The sequence below is a fragment of the Nyctereutes procyonoides genome, unplaced genomic scaffold (assembly GCF_905146905.1).
Source record: "Nyctereutes procyonoides isolate TBG_1078 unplaced genomic scaffold, NYPRO_anot_genome, whole genome shotgun sequence".
NCBI classification, from domain to species: Eukaryota; Metazoa; Chordata; class Mammalia; order Carnivora; family Canidae; genus Nyctereutes; species Nyctereutes procyonoides.
Window position 1 is genome coordinate 66877097 of NW_026575052.1, and position 21757 is coordinate 66898853.

At 42.3% G+C, this 21757-nt stretch overlaps 1 protein-coding gene across 3 annotated transcripts in view; it reads left to right on the forward strand.

The window, feature by feature from the left end:
• Positions 1 to 9626: 9626 nt before the first annotated feature.
• Positions 9627 to 21757, forward strand: part of CACNB2 (calcium voltage-gated channel auxiliary subunit beta 2) — a 383666-nt gene continuing 371535 nt past the window's right edge. For all 3 annotated transcript variants that reach the window (XM_055331535.1, XM_055331537.1, XM_055331536.1), the window contains exons 1-2: positions 9627 to 9771; positions 18966 to 19058. In XM_055331535.1, the coding sequence (XP_055187510.1) occupies positions 9646 to 9771; positions 18966 to 19058 (219 nt within the window). In that variant the 5' untranslated portion in view covers positions 9627 to 9645. The remainder of the gene's footprint in view (positions 9772 to 18965; positions 19059 to 21757) is intronic.

The window sequence follows — 21757 nt, forward strand, 5'->3', positions numbered from 1 at the left end:
ATTAAATATATATGTATATATATATATTAAGAGTTTATTTATTTATTCATGAGAGAGACAGAAAGAGACAGAGACGTAGACAGAGGGAGAAGCAGTCTCTTTGCAGGAAGCCCGATGAGGGACTTGATCCCAGGACCCCGGATTATGCCCTGAGATGCTCAACCACTGAGCCTCCCAGGTATCCCCAATATTCTCTATTTTAAGATGTACCTAGAAGTGAAATGGATTTACTTCTCAGGATATCTTTGTTTCATAATTAGGGATATAAAAAATAGAGTTCAGAAAATGAATGAAATAGGATTGAAAAGAGAAGCCTTGATAAGGAAAACAAAAAGAGTTAAAGTAATGAAAGACTTATACAATGAAGACTATAAAACATTATTATAAGAAATTAAAGAAAACACACAAAAAAAGCAAAAGTATCCCATGTTCATGGAATGAAAGACTAATATTGTTTAAATGAAAATACTACCCAAAGTGATTTATTAATTCAATGAAATCCCTATCAAAATCTCAATGATGTTTTTTCAGGAATAGAAAAATCTATCCTAAAATTTATATAGAATCTCAAGTGACCCCAAGTAGCTAAAACAATCTTGAAAAAGAACAGAGGTGAAAGACTCAGACTTCCTGACTTCAAGACTTACTCTAAAATTACAGTAATCAGAACAGTATGAGACTAGCATAAACATAGACATAGACTAATAGAATAAAATAGCTCAGAAATGAACCATTGCATATATTCAAATGATTTTCAACAAGGCGCCAAGACCATCTAATGGAGAAAGGGTGGTTTTTTCAACAAATGGTGCCAGGAAAACTGGATAGTCACATGGAAAAGAAGGAAATTATATCCTTACCTAATATCATATGTGAAAATCAACTCAAAATGGATCAAAGACCTAAACATAACATTGGATTTGGCTATAATTTATTGGCTATGACACCAAAGACATAGGCAACAAAAGAAAAATAGGCAAACTAGAATTTATGAAAATTAAATATTTCTATGGATCAAAGGACATTATCAACAGAGTGAAAAGGCAACTTACAGAATTTGAGAAAATAGTTTCATATAGTTGACAGCTCTCTTCTGGGTAGCAGACTGCCAACTTCTTGCTATATTCTCACATGGCAGAGGAGCAAGCAAGCCCTCTTTCACAATAGCACAAATCCACTCATGAGAGCTCTGCCCTGATGACCTAAGGCCCTGCCTCCTAATACCATTACATTGGTCATTAGGATTTCAATGTACAGATTTTGAGGAGGCACATTCAGACCATAGCAATTACCCCTCAAAATTGGTCCTGAATTTGTATATCCATGTTCATGCAGCATTATTCACAATATCTAAAATATGGAAACAACCCCAGTATCCACTGACAGATGGATGAACAAAATATAGTAGATATATACTACGGAATACTATTCAGCTTTAAAAGGAAAGGAAATCCTGACATATGATACAATGTGGATGAACTCTGAAGGCATTATGTTAAGTGAAATAAGTCAACAACAAAAAGACAAATCCTGCATGACTTCACATCTGTGGAAGCACCTAGAGTAGTCAATTCATAGGGACAAAGGTAGAAGAGTGGTTGCTGGGGGAGGGGTATGGGGGAGAAGGAGGAGTGATTGTTTCATGGATATAGGATTTTAATTTGGGAAGATGAAGAAAGTTCTGAAGATGGATGGTGGTGATGGTTGTATAACAGTGTGAATACACCTAATGTCACTGAACTGTACACTTAAAAATGGTTAGGATGGTAAATTTCATAATATATATTTCATCACAATAAAAAATTGAAAAGGAAAAAAACCTAAAAAATCCCAAATTATATTTATAGACTCTACCACTCCTTTCTCATTAACTGATAGAATAACTGATAGAATAAGTAGAATAGAATAACTCTACCACTCCTTTCTCATTAACTAATAAAATTAGTACACATATTGAAGACTTGAAAAACACTACAAGCAACTTAATCTATAGTTATCTAACATTCCACCCAACAACAGCAGAATACAAATTATTTTTGAGTATGCACAAAAAATTCAAGGTAGATGATTTCCTGAACCATAAACATAAAGCAAATCCCATCAAATTTTAAATGATTGGAAGTATACAAAGTATATTATCTGATTACAATGGAGTCAAACTAAAAATCAAAAGCATAAAAATATCTGGAAAACATCCCATGTACTTGGAACTTCAAGAACTCCCTTCTATATAACCTTAGGGTGAAATAGGAAATCACAAAGAAAATTAGCAAATATTTTGGATTACATGAAAAGAAAATCAAGCCAGAATCTGTGGATGCAGCTAACTAGGTACTTAAAGGAAAATGTATAATATCAAATGTTTATACTATATATGTATAAATGTTAAATGAAAAAATCTAAACTTTCACCTTAAGAAGCCAGGAAAAAAAAAAAGAGAAAAAACAACCCCAAAGCAAGAAGAAGAAACTAAATACAAGGTGCCTGGGTGGTACAGTCAGTTAAACATCCAACTCTTGGTTTTGCTCAGTTTGTGATATCAAGGTCATAGGCTCCAGCCCCATATCCAGCTTCACGCTCAGTGGGGAGTCTGCTTGAGAGTCTCTCTCTCTGCCCCTCCCACTTGTGTGCTCTCTCTCTCAAATAATTTTTTTAAAAAAGGAAGAAAATAGGGAACCCTGGGTGGCGCAGCGGTTTGGCGCCTGCCTTTGGCCCAGGGCGCGATCCTGGAGACCCGGATCGGATCCCACGTCGGGCTCCCGGTGCATGGAGCCTGCTTCTCCCTCTGCCTGTGTCTCTGCCTCTCTCTCTCTCTCTCTGTGTGACTATCATAAATAAATTTTAAAAAAAATAAAAAAAAATAAATAAAAAAGGAAGAAAATAATAAACATAGGAGCAGAAACTTAAAAAATAGAAAAAAAGAAAATCAATAAAACATAAAGTTTACTTGAGAAGATTGATAAAATTGATAAGCCCTTAGCCAGTTTAATCAAGAGGAAAGGAGAGAGTGCAAATTATTAATATTGAGAACAAAAAGGGAAATGTCATTGTAGAAACTATAGACATTCAAAAGATAATAAGAAAGTAATAACATCTTTATGCCAATAAAGCTGACAAAATAAGGTGAAATGGATGAATTTTTTGAAAAATGTGAACTGTCAAGGATCAAGAAGAAATAGATAACCTGAATAGCTCAGTAAACGAAATGAATTAATATTAAAAACACGGAAAACTCCAGATCCCCTAGTAAATTCATTCAAATATGTATAAAAGCAGTATCCCTAATCTAGATAAATTCTTCCAGAATATAGAATAGGAAGAAATATTTCCCAACACTGGCCCTCACTTTAGGAGGCCGGCATTCCCCCAATATATAAACCAAGATAAGGTAAATTGTACCATAAGAAAGTTAATTTTAAAAGAAAAAAATGTTTTGTGTAATGAAAGGATCACTAGGCTTGTTAGGTTCAGTATGATTTATCGGAAGACCTAAACAGAAGTTTAAGCAATCTAAATGCTTATTTCTGCCTCACTTACAAGAAGTCTGAAAGTAAGCAATTCGGAGCTGGTATTGTGGCTTTCTGGTGCCATCAAGGACACAAGCACCTTTTCTTCCTCCTGCTCATTGAACTTCAGCATGTGGCTTTTATGTGGTTTCATTGTCTGAAATGTCCACTCATAGCTTAGCTAGTACATCCACAATCTGGTCAGCTGGAAGGAAGAAGAGAAATAAAAGCCTTTCTCTCCCTTTTATGGATACTTCTCAGAAGTACTTCACCACACTTTGCTTACGGGCTGCAGAATGTAGCCACAGAGCTGCATCTAGAGACAACAGAGACCGGGAAATATAGAGACTTTTATTCTAGCTACCAGTGTGCCCCGCTCAAAACACAGGTTCCACAGAAAAAAAGAGGCATAGGCAGCTAGGAATCTCAGCTACGAATAAACTGGCTGCTTTGAATATGGAAATTCAGATGTGTTTTTTGATAATACAGGTCTCATTAATCCATGGTCCTTTGACACATGAGTGTACATGTGCATGTGAATCTCCCATAAAAGAGTTACAATGACTTGGAAAGAAGAAGTATGAAGGCCCAAAGGCTTGGCCTATAAATGGGACATTCCTAGCAAAAGAATGAGCCCATAGGAGAGAAAACAGTGCAGTAAGTTGGTATTTTTCATTATTAATTGTCTGCCCACCCCATCACCCTCCAACTCTACCTTCTAGCTATACCGACTTTCTTCATATCCTCATATTCCATCCTCATATTTTTTTGTTTGTTTTGCCTGGGATATTTTCCCCTGACCTTTTAAATTCCCTCCCATAATATTTCTCACTCAGACTCATCATATTTTATCTGTGTCTTGCCCACTCCACTACAGTCCAGAAGTACAGGAGTTTTATCTTGTTCAATGCTATTACACCTATTGCTCTGGATTATAGCAAGTGCTTGTGTACACACTTACACACACACACACACACACACCTGGAGTGATAACACTTTTGCTATTCATAGCTATTGGTGAGATCAAGTTTACTTCTAGTAAGTACACTGTTAGAGTTATCATAATGTACAAGCAAAAGAAATACATAAATCTGTTTCTCTAACCAAAAATCCAGTCTTAACCTGTGTGGTAGAGCTCTTTGAAGTACACCAGACAACTGTGTTGAGCTACAACTGAGTCTCGGAGTTGGGGGTTCAGAGTCACGTGGTGAAGTCTTGCCACTCATGAACTATTCAGTTTCCACTAGCTGGTACTCAAGATCCTTTCTCCTTTTCTTCTGAAGCCAACACCACTGGACTGTGTTTCTTAACTTGTCTTATAGATTTTTCATATGACAAGAGTTCCGGCCAATAACATATAAATGGAAGAGAGGTAGGACACCTTTGAGGTTGGCCAGTAAAAACTTGTGAGCTCCATTACATATTCTCCACCGTCAGTTTTCTTCTTTCTGACCCCACTCAACAACTACAGTGACACTGGAAGCCACATTTTGAATATGATGGATAGTCACTCAAGACTTGGTTTCTAAATGTCAGCATGAAGCAGAACTCCCTCTGATGGTGAACGACCATCGTGGTATCAAAGGAATACATGTCCTGTTCTCTAAATATTTAAGATGTACATGTTATAGCAATTGGACTTATTCTAGTGAACACAGGGAACAGTAATATCTTAATTCACAGATGAGGTATATAAATCCTTAGCACAAAGTCTAGCACCTTGTATGTAAACAAAAGTACCAGTTGTTATAACAGGGTTTGGGTGAGAAATAAATAACAAATGAATGTGCTTTATAAACTAAAGTAGTGCTATAGGATATTAGATACTCCAGAGTTCTGTCTCCTAGGTACTTTTAAGAACTCATGAAACTTTATTCTATGAAGCCTTTTCTTTGGAAATGCAATTAAGATTTCCCTGACCTCTTGCACATTTCAGTTGTAACCTTTCACTACACACACACACACACACACACACTGGATTTGCTTGCATCTTTATATACTTTTAAATAACAATCTGTAATTCATGACATTCATTTTATAGTGTAAGTTTACAAAAAGCAATGTTAACTTAGTGCAATGTATCATACCAAGTTAGGTCAGTGGCTGATACAGGTATATTCTTGTGAAAATGCTATTAATAAAATGGAAAAAAAGAGAGAAAGATAATACTGTTAATAATGACAGTGCAGACTGTAATGAGATAAAAAATGATTTACTAAGTAAAATGAGAAAATCACACAGGTTGCATATCTGCCCCAGGGAGCTCTTATTGCAAGGCCTTTTTTTTTTTTTTAAGATTTTATTTATTTATTCATAAGAGACACAGAGATTTTTAAGATTTTATTTATTTATTCATGAGAGACACATAAGAGACACAGAGACATAGGAAGAGGGAGAAGCAGGCTCCATGCAGGGAGCCCAATGCAGGACTTGATCCTGGGACTCTGGGATCACCCCCTGAGCAGAAGGCAGATGCTCAACCGCTGATCCACCCAGGTATCCCTTGCTCCAAGGTCTTAAACATAGTCACAAATCTGCAAGCGAGAGAGGAGTAATTCTAATCATTGTTTTTCCCACTTGGAGAAGAAAAAAACCCCAACTCTTTTCAACTTCTGGCTTTCTTGGCCAATGTTTCTTAGACCCGTTCTCATTTCAGAGCATTAGTAATGCCCATAATATGCCTGCCCATTACAAGGACTAATGAGCACGCTGAAGTTTACATACAGCTTGAACAAATTAGTCATCTGCATTTGAATGCCTCCACAGACAACTGCACATCCATTATTGCTAGAGTGCATCTGCATAACTTTTAACACTAAAAAGAATTAGGTTTTACTTATTAAATTTTAGCATTTTTCTATCTGTATTTATTCTAACACTGTTTCCTTTTTAAGGTAAGGGTAACATTGCCTTAACATTTTATTTGAAACCTTTAAAAAGTAGACAAGAGTCAGAATGGGTACATTGTATTGTGTTACTGTTCAATACACTAATTAAATTTAAATTAAATTAGCATAGGTTATAAAGAAAGGATATAATGCTTTCATAGGAATCATGATTTGTCTTATGTCAGAACTTGCCAAGCTGTATGCTATGTCTTAAGACATATGAAGACAGATCATTCATTTATGCAACTTGTGTTTTCAGGCTCCATCTAAGTGCCAGACATCATGCTCAATGCTGGGGACACTAAAATGAGTAAGACACAATTGGTCGTTCTCAAGAAACTATGTAGTGGGGGAGAGAAACCTAAAAACAGAGTTCGGTATGATAAATTATACATTGGTTCACACATGAACATTTAATTCAAACTTTACTTGCCCTTTGGCTATAAGTATTATTTAAAATTATTTTTAAGATTGTTTTGCTGTTTTGTGATCTCTTAAAAAATGTGATGGAAGATAAAATTCTGTTTCCCAGATGGTCATAATTGAAAGTGAATGCACAGATAATTAAGTATACTATAAGTAATCACACAGATGTCTTGGGAAAACACCAAGCTTTATCAAACTGGGTGTTTTTAAACACCATTTTAGAATCCTTTCTTCCTTCCCTCCCTCCCTCCCTCCCTTCCTTCCTTCCTCCCTCCCTCCCCCCTCCTTACTTCCTTTCTCCCTCCCCTCCTCCCTCCTTCCCTTCCTTCCTTCCTCCCTTCCCTCCTCCCTCCCTCCCTTCCCTCCTCCCTCCCTCCCTTCCCTCCTCCTTCCCTCCGTTCCCTCCCTTCCTTCCTTTTTCCCTCCCTTCCTTCCTTCCTTCCTTCCTTCCTTCCTCCCTCCCTCCCTCCCTCCCTCCTCCCTTCCTCCTTCTCCTTCCTTCCTTCCTTCCTTTCTCCCTCCCTCCCTCCCTCCTCCCTTCCTCCTTTTCTCCTTCCTTCCTTCCTTCCTTCCTTCCTTCCTTCCTTCCTTCCTTCCTTCCTCCCTCCCTCCCTCCCTCCTCCCTTCCTCCTTCTCTCCTTCCTTCCTTTCCTCCCTCCCTCCCTCCCTCCCTCCCTTCCTTCCTTCCTTCCTTCCTTCCTTCCTTCCTTCCTTCCTTCCTTCCTTCCACCACAATATGTATTGATTGGTTTCTAAGCGCTTACTAACTAGACTTTAAGCCCCAATAGACCTGGTTTCTGTTGTCTGTATTCTCCCAGTGGCACACAGTAGAGTCACACTTTATGGGCTGACTATTGAGAGAACATAGGGCAACTTGCCAGATGCTAAAGGTACCCTGATGAATATGAGCGGCTCCTACCCACACACAGCTTCCAGTCTAACAGAAAACTAGACTTCATGTTATCCCTGAACTTTGAACACTCTCTCAAGATAACTGAACAGTTTTGTTAAATGAGTAGACCTAGGAGGGTGGATACCTTACCAGATGATGAAGCTACAATGGACAGACAGCAAGTCCAAAACTTTGCATACTATTTCTTTTGTATTACCTTTTGCATATACATGCCTGCATATACACATGAGCACATATAAAAACGCTGCTGCGTTCTCCCCCTCCAAATCTTAGCCGGGGTTTGGGGAAGGCTCCCAGCCACGGCTGCAAAACAGAGGGTGCCCTCTCCCTCCTCTCAACCAAATCCTAACCAACAGCCTCCCCGCTTCCCAGTCTGTCCTTTTTCAAAACGTCACATTATTATTATTTACCAATATTTCAGTGCTTCTAACTGACATTCACTAGCAATTTAAATAAAAGTGACTATTTGAACAACAACGATTAAGAGAATCAGTGACACTGTGGATCTGCCTAAAATTTTTTAACGTACCCCAACCTGTTCTTTCAGCCTAAAATCAGTGTATACGATGGGGATAGGCTTACACTATGTCTATCTTTGAGAGGAGCGAGTACAGTGTCCCACAATAATTTAATATACCAAGGCAAGGGCAGCCCCGGTGGCTTGGCGGCTTAGCGCCGCCTTCAGCCCAGGGCCTGATCCTGGAGACCCGGGATCGAGTCCCACATCAGGCTCCCTGCATGGAGCCTGCTTCTGCTTCTGCCTGTGTCTCTGCCTCTCTCTCTCTCCTCTCTGTGTTTCTCGTGAATAAAAAAATAAAATCTTTAAAAAAAAAAACCTATATACCATGGCAAAATAGAAAAGGCAGGTGAAACCTAGAGGAGTAAACTTGTGTATGCACAATTCAGCACCCGACCCCGCAGAGGCTGTACTGTTACGGAACAATACCGATGCCTGGAAGGCTCGCGAAACCAGAGGCATCCTCCCTCTACCGGCAACGAGCCTCAGCCGGAGTATCCACACGGAGTGCTGTTCCAGCGACAAGCTGTTGCTACATGCACTACACCCTCCTTACCAGGAATTCAAGGTAGTAAAGAGGTGCTTATTTTGTCCCAAACGTGATAGCAAGACTCGTCCACTTTGCAGGGGAAAAAAAAAAAAAAAAGTAGAGGAAAGCAGGGCTGCTTGGCAGAGAGGAAGGCACACAGGGGTCGGGAAGGGAACCTCGGGGCTGGGGCTGGGCGGGGGCGGGGGGGCTGCAGCTGGCGGTGGAGGCGGCTGCGGGCTCGGGCGGGACCGCGCCCCCCGGGTCGCCGGGGTCGCCGGGGTCGCCCGGGCCGGGTCCGCTGGGCCGCCCGCCGCCGCCCGAGGCCTCCGCCGCAGCCCGGGAGCCTGCGCCATCCGCGCTCCGGGCCGCGAGGTGGCCGGGGCAGCAGGGCGAGGCGGCTTCCCGGGCGCCAGGCCTCGCCCTCGCGGCTTTGAAAAGTTTCCAGCGCGCGTGCCACGGCGACGGGCGGCGGCTGGGCCGGAGCCCACGCGGCCCGCGCCCCCCGCGGGGAACTTCGCGGCGTTCGGCCGCCCTGTCACTCTCGCTTTCCGACGCGCCTCCCCCCGGGCTCGCGCGCCCCGAGCTCCCGCCCCCGCCCCCCGCCCCCCTCGCCCCTCCCGCCCCTCCCGCGGGGACCTTCCCGGGCGCCCGCCGCCCGCGTCCCCGCCGCCCCGCGCTCCGCCCGCCCCGCCCCGCCCCGCGCCCCCCGCGCCCCGCGCCCCGCGCCTCGCCTCTCAAGCCCGCCCGGCGGCGTCCCGCGCCCGGAGAGCGGCCCCCGGAGCGGGCAGCGGGGCGCGGGGGGGCGGAGGGGAGGAGGGGACCCGCCGCCAGGGGCCGGCTGCTCGCTTCCAGCCGACTTTTCGCCAATGGTCCAGAGCGACATGTCCAAGTCGCCTCCCACAGCGGCGGCGGCGGCGGCGGCGGCGCAGGAGATCCCGATGGAGCTGCAGGAGAGCGCGGCGCCCGCGGGGGCGCTCGGAGCGGCCGCACAGGTAGCCGGGGCCGCGCCTGCTCCTTCTTTGTGAGCCGCGGGGGCGCCGACCTCCTCCCCTCCCCCTCCCCCTCCCCCGCTGCGCTCCCTCGCCTCGCCTCGCCTCGCCTCGCCTGGGTCCCCCCGACCCCACCTCGCCCGCGGCCGCCCACTCTCCTCTCCCCGCGCGGGGGACCCTGCCCCTCGTGGCCGGTCCCCCCCCTCTCCTGCGGCTTTTCCATCTTTCTCCGCTTCCGAAAAGCAAGTGGGAAGGGGCGGGGGAGACCCGCCGGGGCTCGGAGGCGGCCCCCGGGAGGGCGCCCGCTCAGCCCACCCCCCCCCCGCCCCTTCCCGGGAGAGGCGCATGGAGAGACATGAACCAGGCGAGCGGACTGGACCTGCTCAGGATCGTGAGTCGGGGCGGGCGGGAGGGGCTCGGCTCGGCTCGGACGCCCACCCCCGGGGCGAGCTGGGAGCCGGGCTGGGCGGGGGGCGCGACCCTGCGCCGCGGCCCGCACCCGCGCCCTCGGCACCTGGGCGTCCCGCCGCCTTGACAGCCGCGCTGCCCCCGCGGCTCGCCGCCGCTCGCCTGCGCCCTCGCTCCTCGCCCTGCAGCCCGCGAGCCGGGGGCGCCAAAGTTTTTCCGTGGCCTCCCCCCGCCCCCCCCCCCGAGCGCTGGCCAGGTCCAGACAGCTCGGGACCACCTTCCCCGGCGACGGGTGCTAGCGGGTCCGCGGCTCCTCGTGAAACAGGAGATGCCGGTCTAGGCGCTGGGCGATGATAAGGTGGCGGCTTTTACGTAAGGCTTTGGCAGGTACAGTTTGGATTACAGACGCCTCCGGGTCTCCGCGGTAGGGAGCCTCTCAACTTTTATCCTGGCAGGGCAAGGACTCCAGACTCCCGGCTGCGGGGCTGCGGGGCTGCGGGGCTGCGGGGCTGCGGGGCTGCGGGGCGAGGGCTGGGAAGAAAGAGGTTAGGGCTCTATAGCAAGCATCATTTTGGAAAAAAAAAAAACTCTCCTTTGCTATATGGGCTTGTTGATTTCAAGCCTGCATTTGCTGGATTGTAAATGGGGGTGGGTACGTATTTCTGTATTTACCAAAAAAAAAAAAAAAACCAAAAAACTTATAAATGTGTTATTTTATATTTATATATGCTCAACAGATAGCGGAGTGTTTGCTGTAGCAATGGGTGCGGGAGTAGGATTCCCTAATAAAGGTTGCCAATATTTTGTTGCCTTTCTTGTTTTGGTAGGGGATGGAAATGGACTGCTCCAGATATTTTGATACTGTTAATAATAATGGTCATTCCAGCGGCATAATCATGGAGCTTTAGTGAGGTTTTTTTTTTTTTTTTTGACCACTGAGAAATAACCTTGCTAACTTAAAATACATAATTCACTTTGATTTGAGATGGAGGAAAAATGTAGAAACCAACAAGTTGTGTAATCAGAAACCCATTTCTTTCATAGGGGTAGGACAGTTAGATTTTAGTCGGCCTTGGGCTGTTTGGCTGCTGAGCCAGAGGGAGGACATGTAACTAACCACCTACATTTCCATCTAGTTTCTGCCAGGGGACCTGAATTCTTACCAGCACATGTCACGTTTGTTCTAGACTCCTGATTTTATCTAGACACTTAATCAGGTTAGATGAGAGGAGAAATGTACTTAGAGAACTCAGTTATTCCAGGATGAAGGTCTTGACTTTTGAGAGAAGAAAAGACTTTTAGACCCTTTTCTTACCCCTTTGATCTTCCTTCCTTTGGGGATTTTTTTTTTGTTTTTTTAAATTTTTATTCTTCTGATAAAAACAGTTCCTGAATTTCTGGTGATCAAAGTTAAGCTGACAGAAAGTGTGACTGCAATTAGATAAGAAATACTTCATTCACGTAGTGATTTATGTCATTAAATGCAAACCAACAAATATTTGTTGTTAACTGCAGTGTGGAAATGATTCAGATGTGAGGAGACAGCACTGCTGCCTTCAAAGAACTGATATTCCGGTGGCTGGCTGCAAGTGTGACAGACAAATGACAGTTGTGTGGTAGAGGACTATAGGGGAAGTACTGGTTTCTGGGGAGTAAAGATCACAGGCATTCTATACGGAGTAATCTCTAAGGGCTTTGTGGAAGAGGGGGCTTTCGAGAAAAGATTCCAAGGATGGGTGAGATTTGATCCGAGATTGTCAGAGAGATGGTGGAAGCCATATAGGAAGCAAAGTCACGGAAGTTGTAAGTCTTCTATTTATCACGTGTAGCTTGAAGAGGGTGTGGAAAGGTACGGATAGGGCATAGTTAGATGTAAGACCGACAAGGCAATTTGAGGCCACATCTTGGAGGCGTTGGAACCTGCGGTGTAATGAATGATCGGGAACCACGAAAGGGGTTCAACCAAAGAGTTATGTAACAGAAGATTCACCTGGGAATGTTCTGGAAGGTATTTTAGAGTTTCAGGAGTGCAGAGGTGGAGCTGCCAGACGGGAGATTGGTATAGCAGTTTGGACAAGAGATAACAAGGCCTAAACTAAAGGGAGAGGCAAGATAATGGATATGACAGGCCCGTGCATGGGACACTTCAAAGACTCAATGGACGGGAACTGGCAAGTGAGTGCATAAATACACGAGAGACAGGAAAAGGGGAGGAAAGGCTATTATAAGCAGGTTAGAGGTATAAATATTCAGCTGCACCCGCATCCATCTCCTTGCTTGCTCTACCTTCCAAAAATGAAAGCAGTTTTCCTTGAATTGTGTTTATATCACTTTGATTATTTGAGGGAAACGTTGCCGTGTTTATTTTATATCTAATAAATCATGGCATCATAGGGCTGTGAGAGCTTGGCAAAGGCATCTATTCCATCTCTCTGGGCAGGACAGGATAGCAGTGACAGGACAGCAGTAAAACCGCCTGAAAAGTGGGGCCGTCTCAGGAACATCCCCCCCTTTTTTTGTGATACTGAGTAATAGTAAATCTACTTAGAAATGACATTTTCCCTTGCAAATGCTGTCTCTGAGCAATCGTTGGTTTTAAGAATCTGCTCTGTTTTACCTCTGGATTTGATTACTAGTTCTGTTTGAACAAAGCAAACGATGTAGAGTCACAGACGGCTCATTTTCCTTTTTGAGGTTACTAATCCTGCCTAGAGATAGGGCACCCTCCTACATTTCAGCGCCTTCCCTCCAGCACACGGTCATAAACAACATGAATATATTTCCTACGTGAGAGGCGAGTTGGCAACCTAACCACACAGATTCTTGTAAGTTCTGATTTAAGCAGATTACATTGCTTTTTAGGTAACCTGCTGATCAGCTTCAGGGCAAACTTGGACACAGTCTCCCGCCAAAGTCAGGCCGCTAGTTTAATATTCCACCTCCAAAGCTTCAAATCTGCATCGTCCACTAGTGTAGCCACTAGCCACGTGTCGCCTGAACGGAGATGTGCTGTGTGTGTAAAAAACACACCGAATTTCGAAGACTCGATGTGAAATAATGAGAATAACACGACATGCCTTTGATGATTCTTATACTGAGGACAGGTTGCCGTGATAACATTTTGGACACGTTGGTTTAAATCCAATATAGGCTTGCGATTAGTTTCACTTGTTGCTATTTCCCTCTGTAATGTGGCTAAGGGAACATTTCAGTGACATGTGGCCTGCATTATATTTCTGTTGGACTCGTTAGTCTGAATTATGGCCCTGGGAAATCTCTGGGGAGCCAAATTGATGGTGATCAGAGGCCGGGTGGATGGGAGGCAGGTGGAAGGGATGGAGAATAAGGATGGAGACGCAGGAGGAGATGGGCAAGACACAACAGCAGTACCTCAGCACGTTAGGCCTCCAAGAGATTGTAACCAGCACCTCTAACCACACCTGAAAACGAACAGACAGTAACCAGAGGTCCTGTTTGTTTTGCTCCTAGCAACAGAACCCAGCTGGTTCCACCCCAGCTGAGTTTGCCAGATGCTTTTCAAGCATGTCGTAGTAATACAGCCTGGTAATGGCAGCAACATCCTGAATCCCTGTAGCAAAGGAGCTTTATCTAAAAAGAGCAGCAGCGGTTCTCCTGTGACTACTGAGCCACGTCAGTACAGTTTTCCAGAAACACTTGTAGGTCAGAGGGCCAGCTCAGTCGTTTGCAGTCTCCAACTATGCTCATCATGGGTCTTGTGTTTTGTTCAAACCTTCACCCCCACCACCTTGCTCTTGAACGGTATTTTTGTTCTGGTGTCGCATGGGAGAAATCTGAAAGCATGCCAATCAGAATTTCCGAGTGGGTTTTCAAATGCGAAGTGTACTATCTGATTGAGTGATGGGAGGTTTGGTTGGTCTTGTAGGCTTGATGTCTCTTTTCTTTTTGTCTTTTCCTGTAGCATCAAGATCTAGCCTACCTGTTTGCTGGATTTAATTCCATTGAATTATACAGCTATGTAGCTGTGGTCCTTTCAAGAAAAGCTGAACAAAATGCATTAACCCTGGAGGGGGTGGTGGCACTCTTTAATTTGTGATTGCGGCCCATATCCATATGGTGCAGATAATACATAGCAGACACTTACTTGCAGTTACGAGGAGTTAGAATTAGTTACGACACCACCACAAGTAACTAAGTCTGTCTTAGAGTTCTTTCCAGGCCGGTCTGGAGGTAGCTTATGAAGAAGGCAAGGCTGGTCCTTCCTTCTCTACCCCTAGGCCTGCACAAGAGTTCTATTTATGCTGCCTCTGGATTCCTTTCTGCTTTTGTGTAAACTGATCCATATTGAAAAGAACTCATGTCCTACCCCCCTTTTCCTGGGGAGGTACTCTCAATTACTTCACTCCAAGTAACGGATTTGACAACCCCCCATTCAGACTGAGCTATCAGTAAGTGAGATTTAATGTCTGATTTCTCTATGGATCATTCTGGCTTCATTTGTCTGGAATTCAAAGGGATAAATATCAATGAATGCTAATCGAGAGGGATGGAAACTAATTTCAAGTATCAGCATTATGCTCACGGAGAGCAGTTTGTAGGGAGAACTGTCGCCCTATCTATCAACCACAGAAGTGGCATCATTCGTGAAGCTGTCCCCAGGGTCTGCCAAGCCAACTCTGTGTGCAGGGCTGGGCTCAAATCTCCAGCTGACTGACAACTTCTAAAATTAATTACTGTTGTCAATTTCAATCATTTAGAAATTAGATTTCAATTACCTGTGAAATCCACACTTGTTTGCTGATTTGAAAACTACAGTCCAATTTCAAGTTACTCAGTATCAAGGAAGACATTCATTTACACGAAGCTGATATTTAACATCACAAGGCAAGTTGGATATCATTTTAATAAGTCACTGTGTATCTGTGGAAATTTCTTAAAAATTTTTTTCTAGCTTCTGAAACCTGACTTAGCTTTGTCGATGTTTTAGGAGAGGTAAAAGACTTTCGGTTTACAGTTTTCTTTTTCTCGTTTTTGCTACAGTGGCATAATTTGTTTTCATGAAGCTTTATATAACTAATAGGAAATAAATAGAAATTAGTGGCTTTTCAGACTGTGCTCCAAGGGCTTAGGGGTCTGCATGTATCCAGCAGAGTATCATAGGTTACGCTTTGTACTCTGGCCAAACCCAAACTCTCTTTCTCCTCTGACTTTTACTAACTTGAAATCTGGATGACTCTGATTGTGAACCGTTTCATATATTGGGTGTTCATATAATTAGTGTTGCTAAAAGAAATAGAAAAACCACTGGTCCCAAAAGAAGCTGCATTTGAAGTAGCCCCTGAACTAAGAAAACTATACTTCATTTCCAAATTGAGTCAAGTAAATATTTGAATAATTAATCTTTCCTGTCTTTTTCCATTTTGGGGAAGATTTGGCCTTTATTTTCTCTTTCTTTCTTTCTTTCTTTCCTTCTTTCTTTCTTTCTTTCTTCATTTCTTCCTTTTTTCATTTCTTTTAAATTCCTGCAGATGAAACACTCTAGTTCTCATTTTCAAGGATTTAGAATAACTAAAGAACAGTAATTCCAGCAAGATGGACTTAATTTTAAATATGCATTGGATCAAAGGAAACTTTGTTTTGTAATGGTAGTATAAATTTTCACTAACATTTTTTAAAGTACATTGAAGTGGACTGTATTAGCTTTCTAAAAGATGCTTTAGTTTTTTCCCCTTGATCTTGCATATCATTATAAAAAACATTAAAAATTTAAAAAGGAGACTATAGAAGAGAAATGACTGCTGAAATGAATAAGAAAACAGAATAGAGGTGTAATTAAGCCTATCTATTTATTTTAGCTTTTAATAAATAATGAATAAGCATTTGCTACAATACTATTAAGACTACAATACTATTAACTGCTGTAGCAAGTTAATACTTTGAGTAAAGCATTCCCCATAAATTTAAATGATTAAAGGAGAGTATATTTTTTTCCAAAATTATCACCAGTTGGCGTGGGATTCAGCCATAGTTTTTTTTTTCTTTTATTTTTCAGCGTGCAAACTGTACCTTAATATAGTTGAAAGCTGTGATAATCTAACATATTATATATGTTATATAGTATATACCTATATATGTAGGTATATGTTGCACAGGTAGCTAAGTGCACCTGAAGTAATGTTTATGAATAGTATTCCTAAGGGCCTGGAAAAATTAACATATATTTAAAACGAAACACTTTTAAATGTGTCTAATTTCTTGCCGAGAACAGTCTCCTCCTCCGGGACTGAATGTCTTAAATATTGTGTGGTTTACACAGTGCCTATTGTGCGTTTGTGAGCAGCCACGAGAAAACTTACACACCAAAGCAGCTGAATAGTAAAACATTTTTTGTCATGAAAAATCTGAAGCAAATGACAAGGATAGAATTTCAGAGTATATTTCCACTCATTTCGAAATGGTACTAGGAGGACACATCATGATGGAGTAAGATTATATTTTGTCTTTGTTCTCAAAGATAATTTATGCTCTTCATGAAGAAAAATGGTATTTTTTTTTAAAGAAAAATAGTGTGTTTAACAAAGGTTTGCCCCCCCTTCCCTAAGAAACATGTTAGGCCTTAAAAAATGCTTTCAAGCGTAGTAAGTCTTTATCCGTGTGCAGTAATATAAACAATGTTTTTAATTTTAAAGAACTTATCATGCTTTATTTTCGTGTTCTTAGGCTTTGGAAGACACTTCTGTCCAAACCTTTATATAATAATTGGAAAAGGAAGAACGCTCTTGAAAGAATGTTATTTTTCAACAGTTTACTGAATAATGTTTACATAAGTAAGAAGAATAAGCTGCTAAGTGAGGAGAACCTTGTATAATACACTGTGAAAGCCCAGCCTAGGTTGTCTTTCCTTTTATGAAGTTGAGAGTTAATTAAATGCCATGGAAACACATTTGTATTCTATAAATCCCGTAGATACTTGAAAGAGAACAAACATGGTCAAGAAAAATTTTTGCTTTAAGATTATACCAGCCTCTCACTGATTGCAAAGTCATCTAAGTTACTCATAACACAAATGTTTGTAATAGATCTTCGTTTGCCTAAGTGCTACATATACTATGGTTTATAAGATATTTCTTTTTTTAAAATGAAAACCATATGTGTATAGCAATATAACAAAGTAGTATTTTCAAAACCTGAACAGAGTGATTTAAAAAAAGTAAACTTTCATAAATGCTGATAATCGAATGAAATCCCTTTGAGCTTAATCATTCTAAATGTGTTACATACTTCACCCCAATTTTGCCCCACTCTTCGAATCTTCCCACTCTTCCAACGTGGATATTACTTTAAAAAATATTATTCTGAGCCCTTATCATATGCTAGGTCTTATACCGAAGGCTATAAATCTGTTATTTCATTTAATCCTTAACCCTGTGAGGTAAGCAGTAATATCCCCATTTTAAGGGTGAGAAGACTAGTGTTTGGAACCGTTAAAGCATTTGCCCGTGGTCTGCTGTAGCAGGGTTCCAACCCGTGGACATTGAACTGTAAAGCTCAGCGTCGAGCTATTTTTCAATCATATGTTAATGTTAAATATTTGCAACAACTCTGTCTATGCCTGGAATTAAACAGAGATTGATGCGTTGTTTGTTCATTGTGCTCTGAATGTAAACCGTAGATATAATAGAAAAAGCAAGTTCATTTGCATATATGTTCATGCTTGGCTCAGTCCTGTTATTGAAGCAGATTGTCTTAGTTTAAACATCTTTTCTTGAATGCTTGTCTCAATTATTATTATTCTATCAGATTTATTTTTCTTGCATTCTAAGCAAAATCACTAAGTGGTTAAAAAGCCAGATTCTCATATCATGTTCAAACAGTACAACAATGGGCCAGAGATTTTTACGAGGTGTTGTAATTTCATTGCATTCACTGCTACTTACATAGCTCTTTCACCACTTCTGAGAGCAATCTCTAGATTCATGCGATCATATGAGGAATTGGCACGCTTCATACATGTTCCATCTAGACCCATGTATACATGTATATATACATATACCTAGGTCTATGTATACAAATATATATATATTTCAAGGTAATCAGAATTCATACTATACAATGTTCTTCAGCTACCATATGCAGTTCTTACAAGTACCTATGGGATTAAAAATTAGAACATGAAAAAAAAAGCAGTGTGCCCGGGTGGCTCAGTTGGTTAAGCATCTGCCTTCAACTCAGGTCATGATCCCCAGGGTCCTGAGATCGAGCCCTGAATTGGGCTCCCTGCTCAGCGAGGAGTCTGCTTCTCCCTCTCCCTCTCCTCCCCTCTGCTCATGTTCCCTCTTTCACTCAAATAAATAAAATATTTGAAAACAACGACGACATGGAAATAAAAAAAGCAAATATGAAGACCCGGCGGCCCTGGGAACAGCATTTCATTACACACGAATCTGTTGCATTCATGCTATCCAAGAAGCTTTGACACATTACCTTTTCTCTCACCTTACCACTGCAGCTCTGGTCTCTCCTGCACTGAAATGCTTGCTTTTAAATGTTTTATCTTTAGTGGCTTTGCCTCTTGATGACCGATAGGCTAACAGATAGCAGAAGTTGTTTTAATTCATGAGTTATTAACTCCTTTGTTTAGAAACCTTTTCTCCCCTATAAACTCGCTATTCTGACATAAATATTTGTGATTCCAGTAATAATAATTTTCATACAACGTCCCTAAGATGGCAATTTATGTTTTGGTTTTTGACCTCCTTCTAGAAGTGGGCCTAGATTTCTCATTTGTCTTTTTTCTTTCTTTTTTGTAGTCATATGGAAAAGGAGCCAGAAGGAAAAACAGATTTAAAGGATCTGATGGGAGCACTTCCTCTGACACTACCTCAAATAGTTTTGTTCGTCAGGTAAGAGAGCTTTTCAATTTCTGGTTTGGAGAAGTATATTCAAATGATTTTAGTTTTCTTTTTTTTTTTTTTTAAGGTGATTTTATACCATTATCCTGCAGATTCATGTGGCATTATTGTACCTACTTGTAGTTGAAGTGAATAGTGTGCAGTTTCGTGGGATAATTAAAATATTTGACTCTTAAGTAAGACCGTGTAATAATTGCACCCTTTTCTGGCAAGTGGGGACTGCCAGGAGAAAGGATTTCTTTATAACAGAATGAGTGAGCTCCAACAAAAATGATTACAGATTTGGGGTTTTTTTCTGGCTGGGAGAGAGGGCATCTCAATGGGTATCCGTATCTCCAGGTATGAAGTTGAAATACTGGTGTTCTTCTCACTTGAGCTTTCTTCTTCCCTCTTGGGGTGTGGATTGCAAAAGAGGAAATCGCTCTGGGTCTTGGAATGAGTGAGGCTACTCAGGTTAAATATAGCACGTGATATCTTTGAGGAATAATTTAAACTGCCTTTGGGGACGTAGCCTTTATTCTGGGTAGTATGTGGTGTGTTCCTGTCCGGCAGTTTGCACCTGTCCCCCAAACAGTCAGTGTGAGCATCTTCAACATATAAACACTTGAAGGGATTTGGTCAGAGCAAGAACACAGGCAACCGATTCCTGAGGACAGTAGGTTATATGTCTAAAGTCTTGTCAGGGATAGGGGTATATCTTCATCTAACCCTTCTCAGTGGAGGAGATACTGGGCAGGACAGTGGTAGACAGAACCTGCTTCCGTGGCTGAGGAACTCCCAGTTTCTAACTCCTAGGCCCAGAAGTAGGGTGTTGGTGGCAGTTCCTTCCCCCAAGCAATGGTGGTCAACCAGAAAAGCTGCTCCATTTCTCTTAGTTGCCACTTCCATTGTTCCTTGCATCCCTGCCTCCACACCTCACCTCACCGCAGTTCCTTAGTAGCAGTTGAGCTTGAATTTGTTCACCTGCTCTGCCAGGGGGGCTTCTGGTCTTCGCTGGTTGCTGCCTCCTTACACTTTCCTGACACCAACAAAGGATGATCCCTCTCCAGCCGCCAGCAATCACCTTGCAATGTCAAGTATGCCAAAGGTATGTCTGAGTAACATAAGGCAACTGGAAAAATCTTGCCTCTGGTCTGTGCCAATTAAGAATTGTTTCAGTTGGAGGAAGTTAGGAAAGGAGTCGGTGAAGAAAGAATGGAACTATTTTGCTAAGAACCATTTAGAAAGAGAAAAGAAGATGGAGCCAAGCAAGGCCCAGCCCTAGAGCTGTGTTTTTGTGGTGTCAGAAGGAGCTGGGAAGGGTAGAAGAGGAGCCAAAGGTGTGTGCGTTGGCCTGATGTCATCGTGGCCAGAATTTGGACGTCATGGTCCTGAGAATGAATGAAGGGTCTTGAGAAATAGTCCCTTAGCCTCAGTGAGTCAGTTAAAGGAAAGTTACCCAGAGCCTTTTCCATCTCAAGCATCCGTATTTATTCTGCCTCTGGGACGAGGAGATTGAACCAGAGGAGTGAGAATCCACAACCGTGAGTCACCATCCCAGTGCTGCATAGTGGAGGACCTGAAGCAGAAAAGAGTAAGCTTCTTAGGACATGTAGTAGTTGCAGCAAAACCACATGAAATGACAGGCAGCCTGTGGAGATTACATGGAAAAAAAACTGATGTTTCAAGTGAGCAAGGTATTGTGAATAGAAGTTAGTAGTACAAAGCCCATTATTGCCCATTTTCCGCTCTGTAAAAATGTCATTTCAAGACAATCACTGGACTTCATTTTCCAGTTGTCTCAGGCTTGTGAATCCCCCTTTCACAGTGTCTTGGGAACTTAATTCATTAAATTCATTCATTATGGAGTGATTGCTGTACTGCATATACCTTCCCTGGAATTTGCTTTTGGTCATGATCACTTCCTTTTGACTCTGTTCCTGGTGATGTGTGTGAGATTCTGTGCTTGAAACACAATTATAAATGATAAAGAGAGGGGCGCCTGGGTGGCTCAGTTGGTTAAGCATCTGCCTTTGGCTCAGGTCCTGATCCTGGGGACTTGGGATCAAGCTCCACGTCATCTTCAGCCTCCCTGCTCAGAGGGGAGTCTGCTTCTCCCCCTCCCTCTGCCCTTCCCCTCTGCTTGTGCTCTCTCACTCTCTCTCAAATGAATAAATTTTTAAAAATCTTTAATAAAAAAATAATAAAGAGAACTGTTAAACTACTTAATGTAAATTTAGATATATATTGCCAAAACATATGTGAGCATTTCAGAAGCCAAAAAGAATCTATCCTAAAGGTCCGTCTCCTTGGAATAAAGCCCATCTTCTTTGAATCTTGGCAGAATGGGGCGCTTGCTAAGGCATGGATTTGGAATAACGATTACACAGGCATCAAGAACCCTCAAGTGTCAGCTTCCTTCTATCACAGAAGGAAAACCAGGGTCTTCGGCAAGAATGCTGAGTTCAAAACTATAGTTTTCCTTTGAGAATTTAATCTGTTTTGTTTAAAGCAGCATTCCTATTTTGCTGCTATTTGAAAATAACCAAAAGCTACCTTGACATAGTTTGACATTAAATAGAAATGGTATCATCAGAGTGTTTTAAGAAATGCATGGTGGATAGTAACAATAAGCATATGTTAGATTTTTAAATAATCTGGAAGAACATGTTTTAAGTATTTTCTTTTTATCGTAAGTAGACATTTTGTTA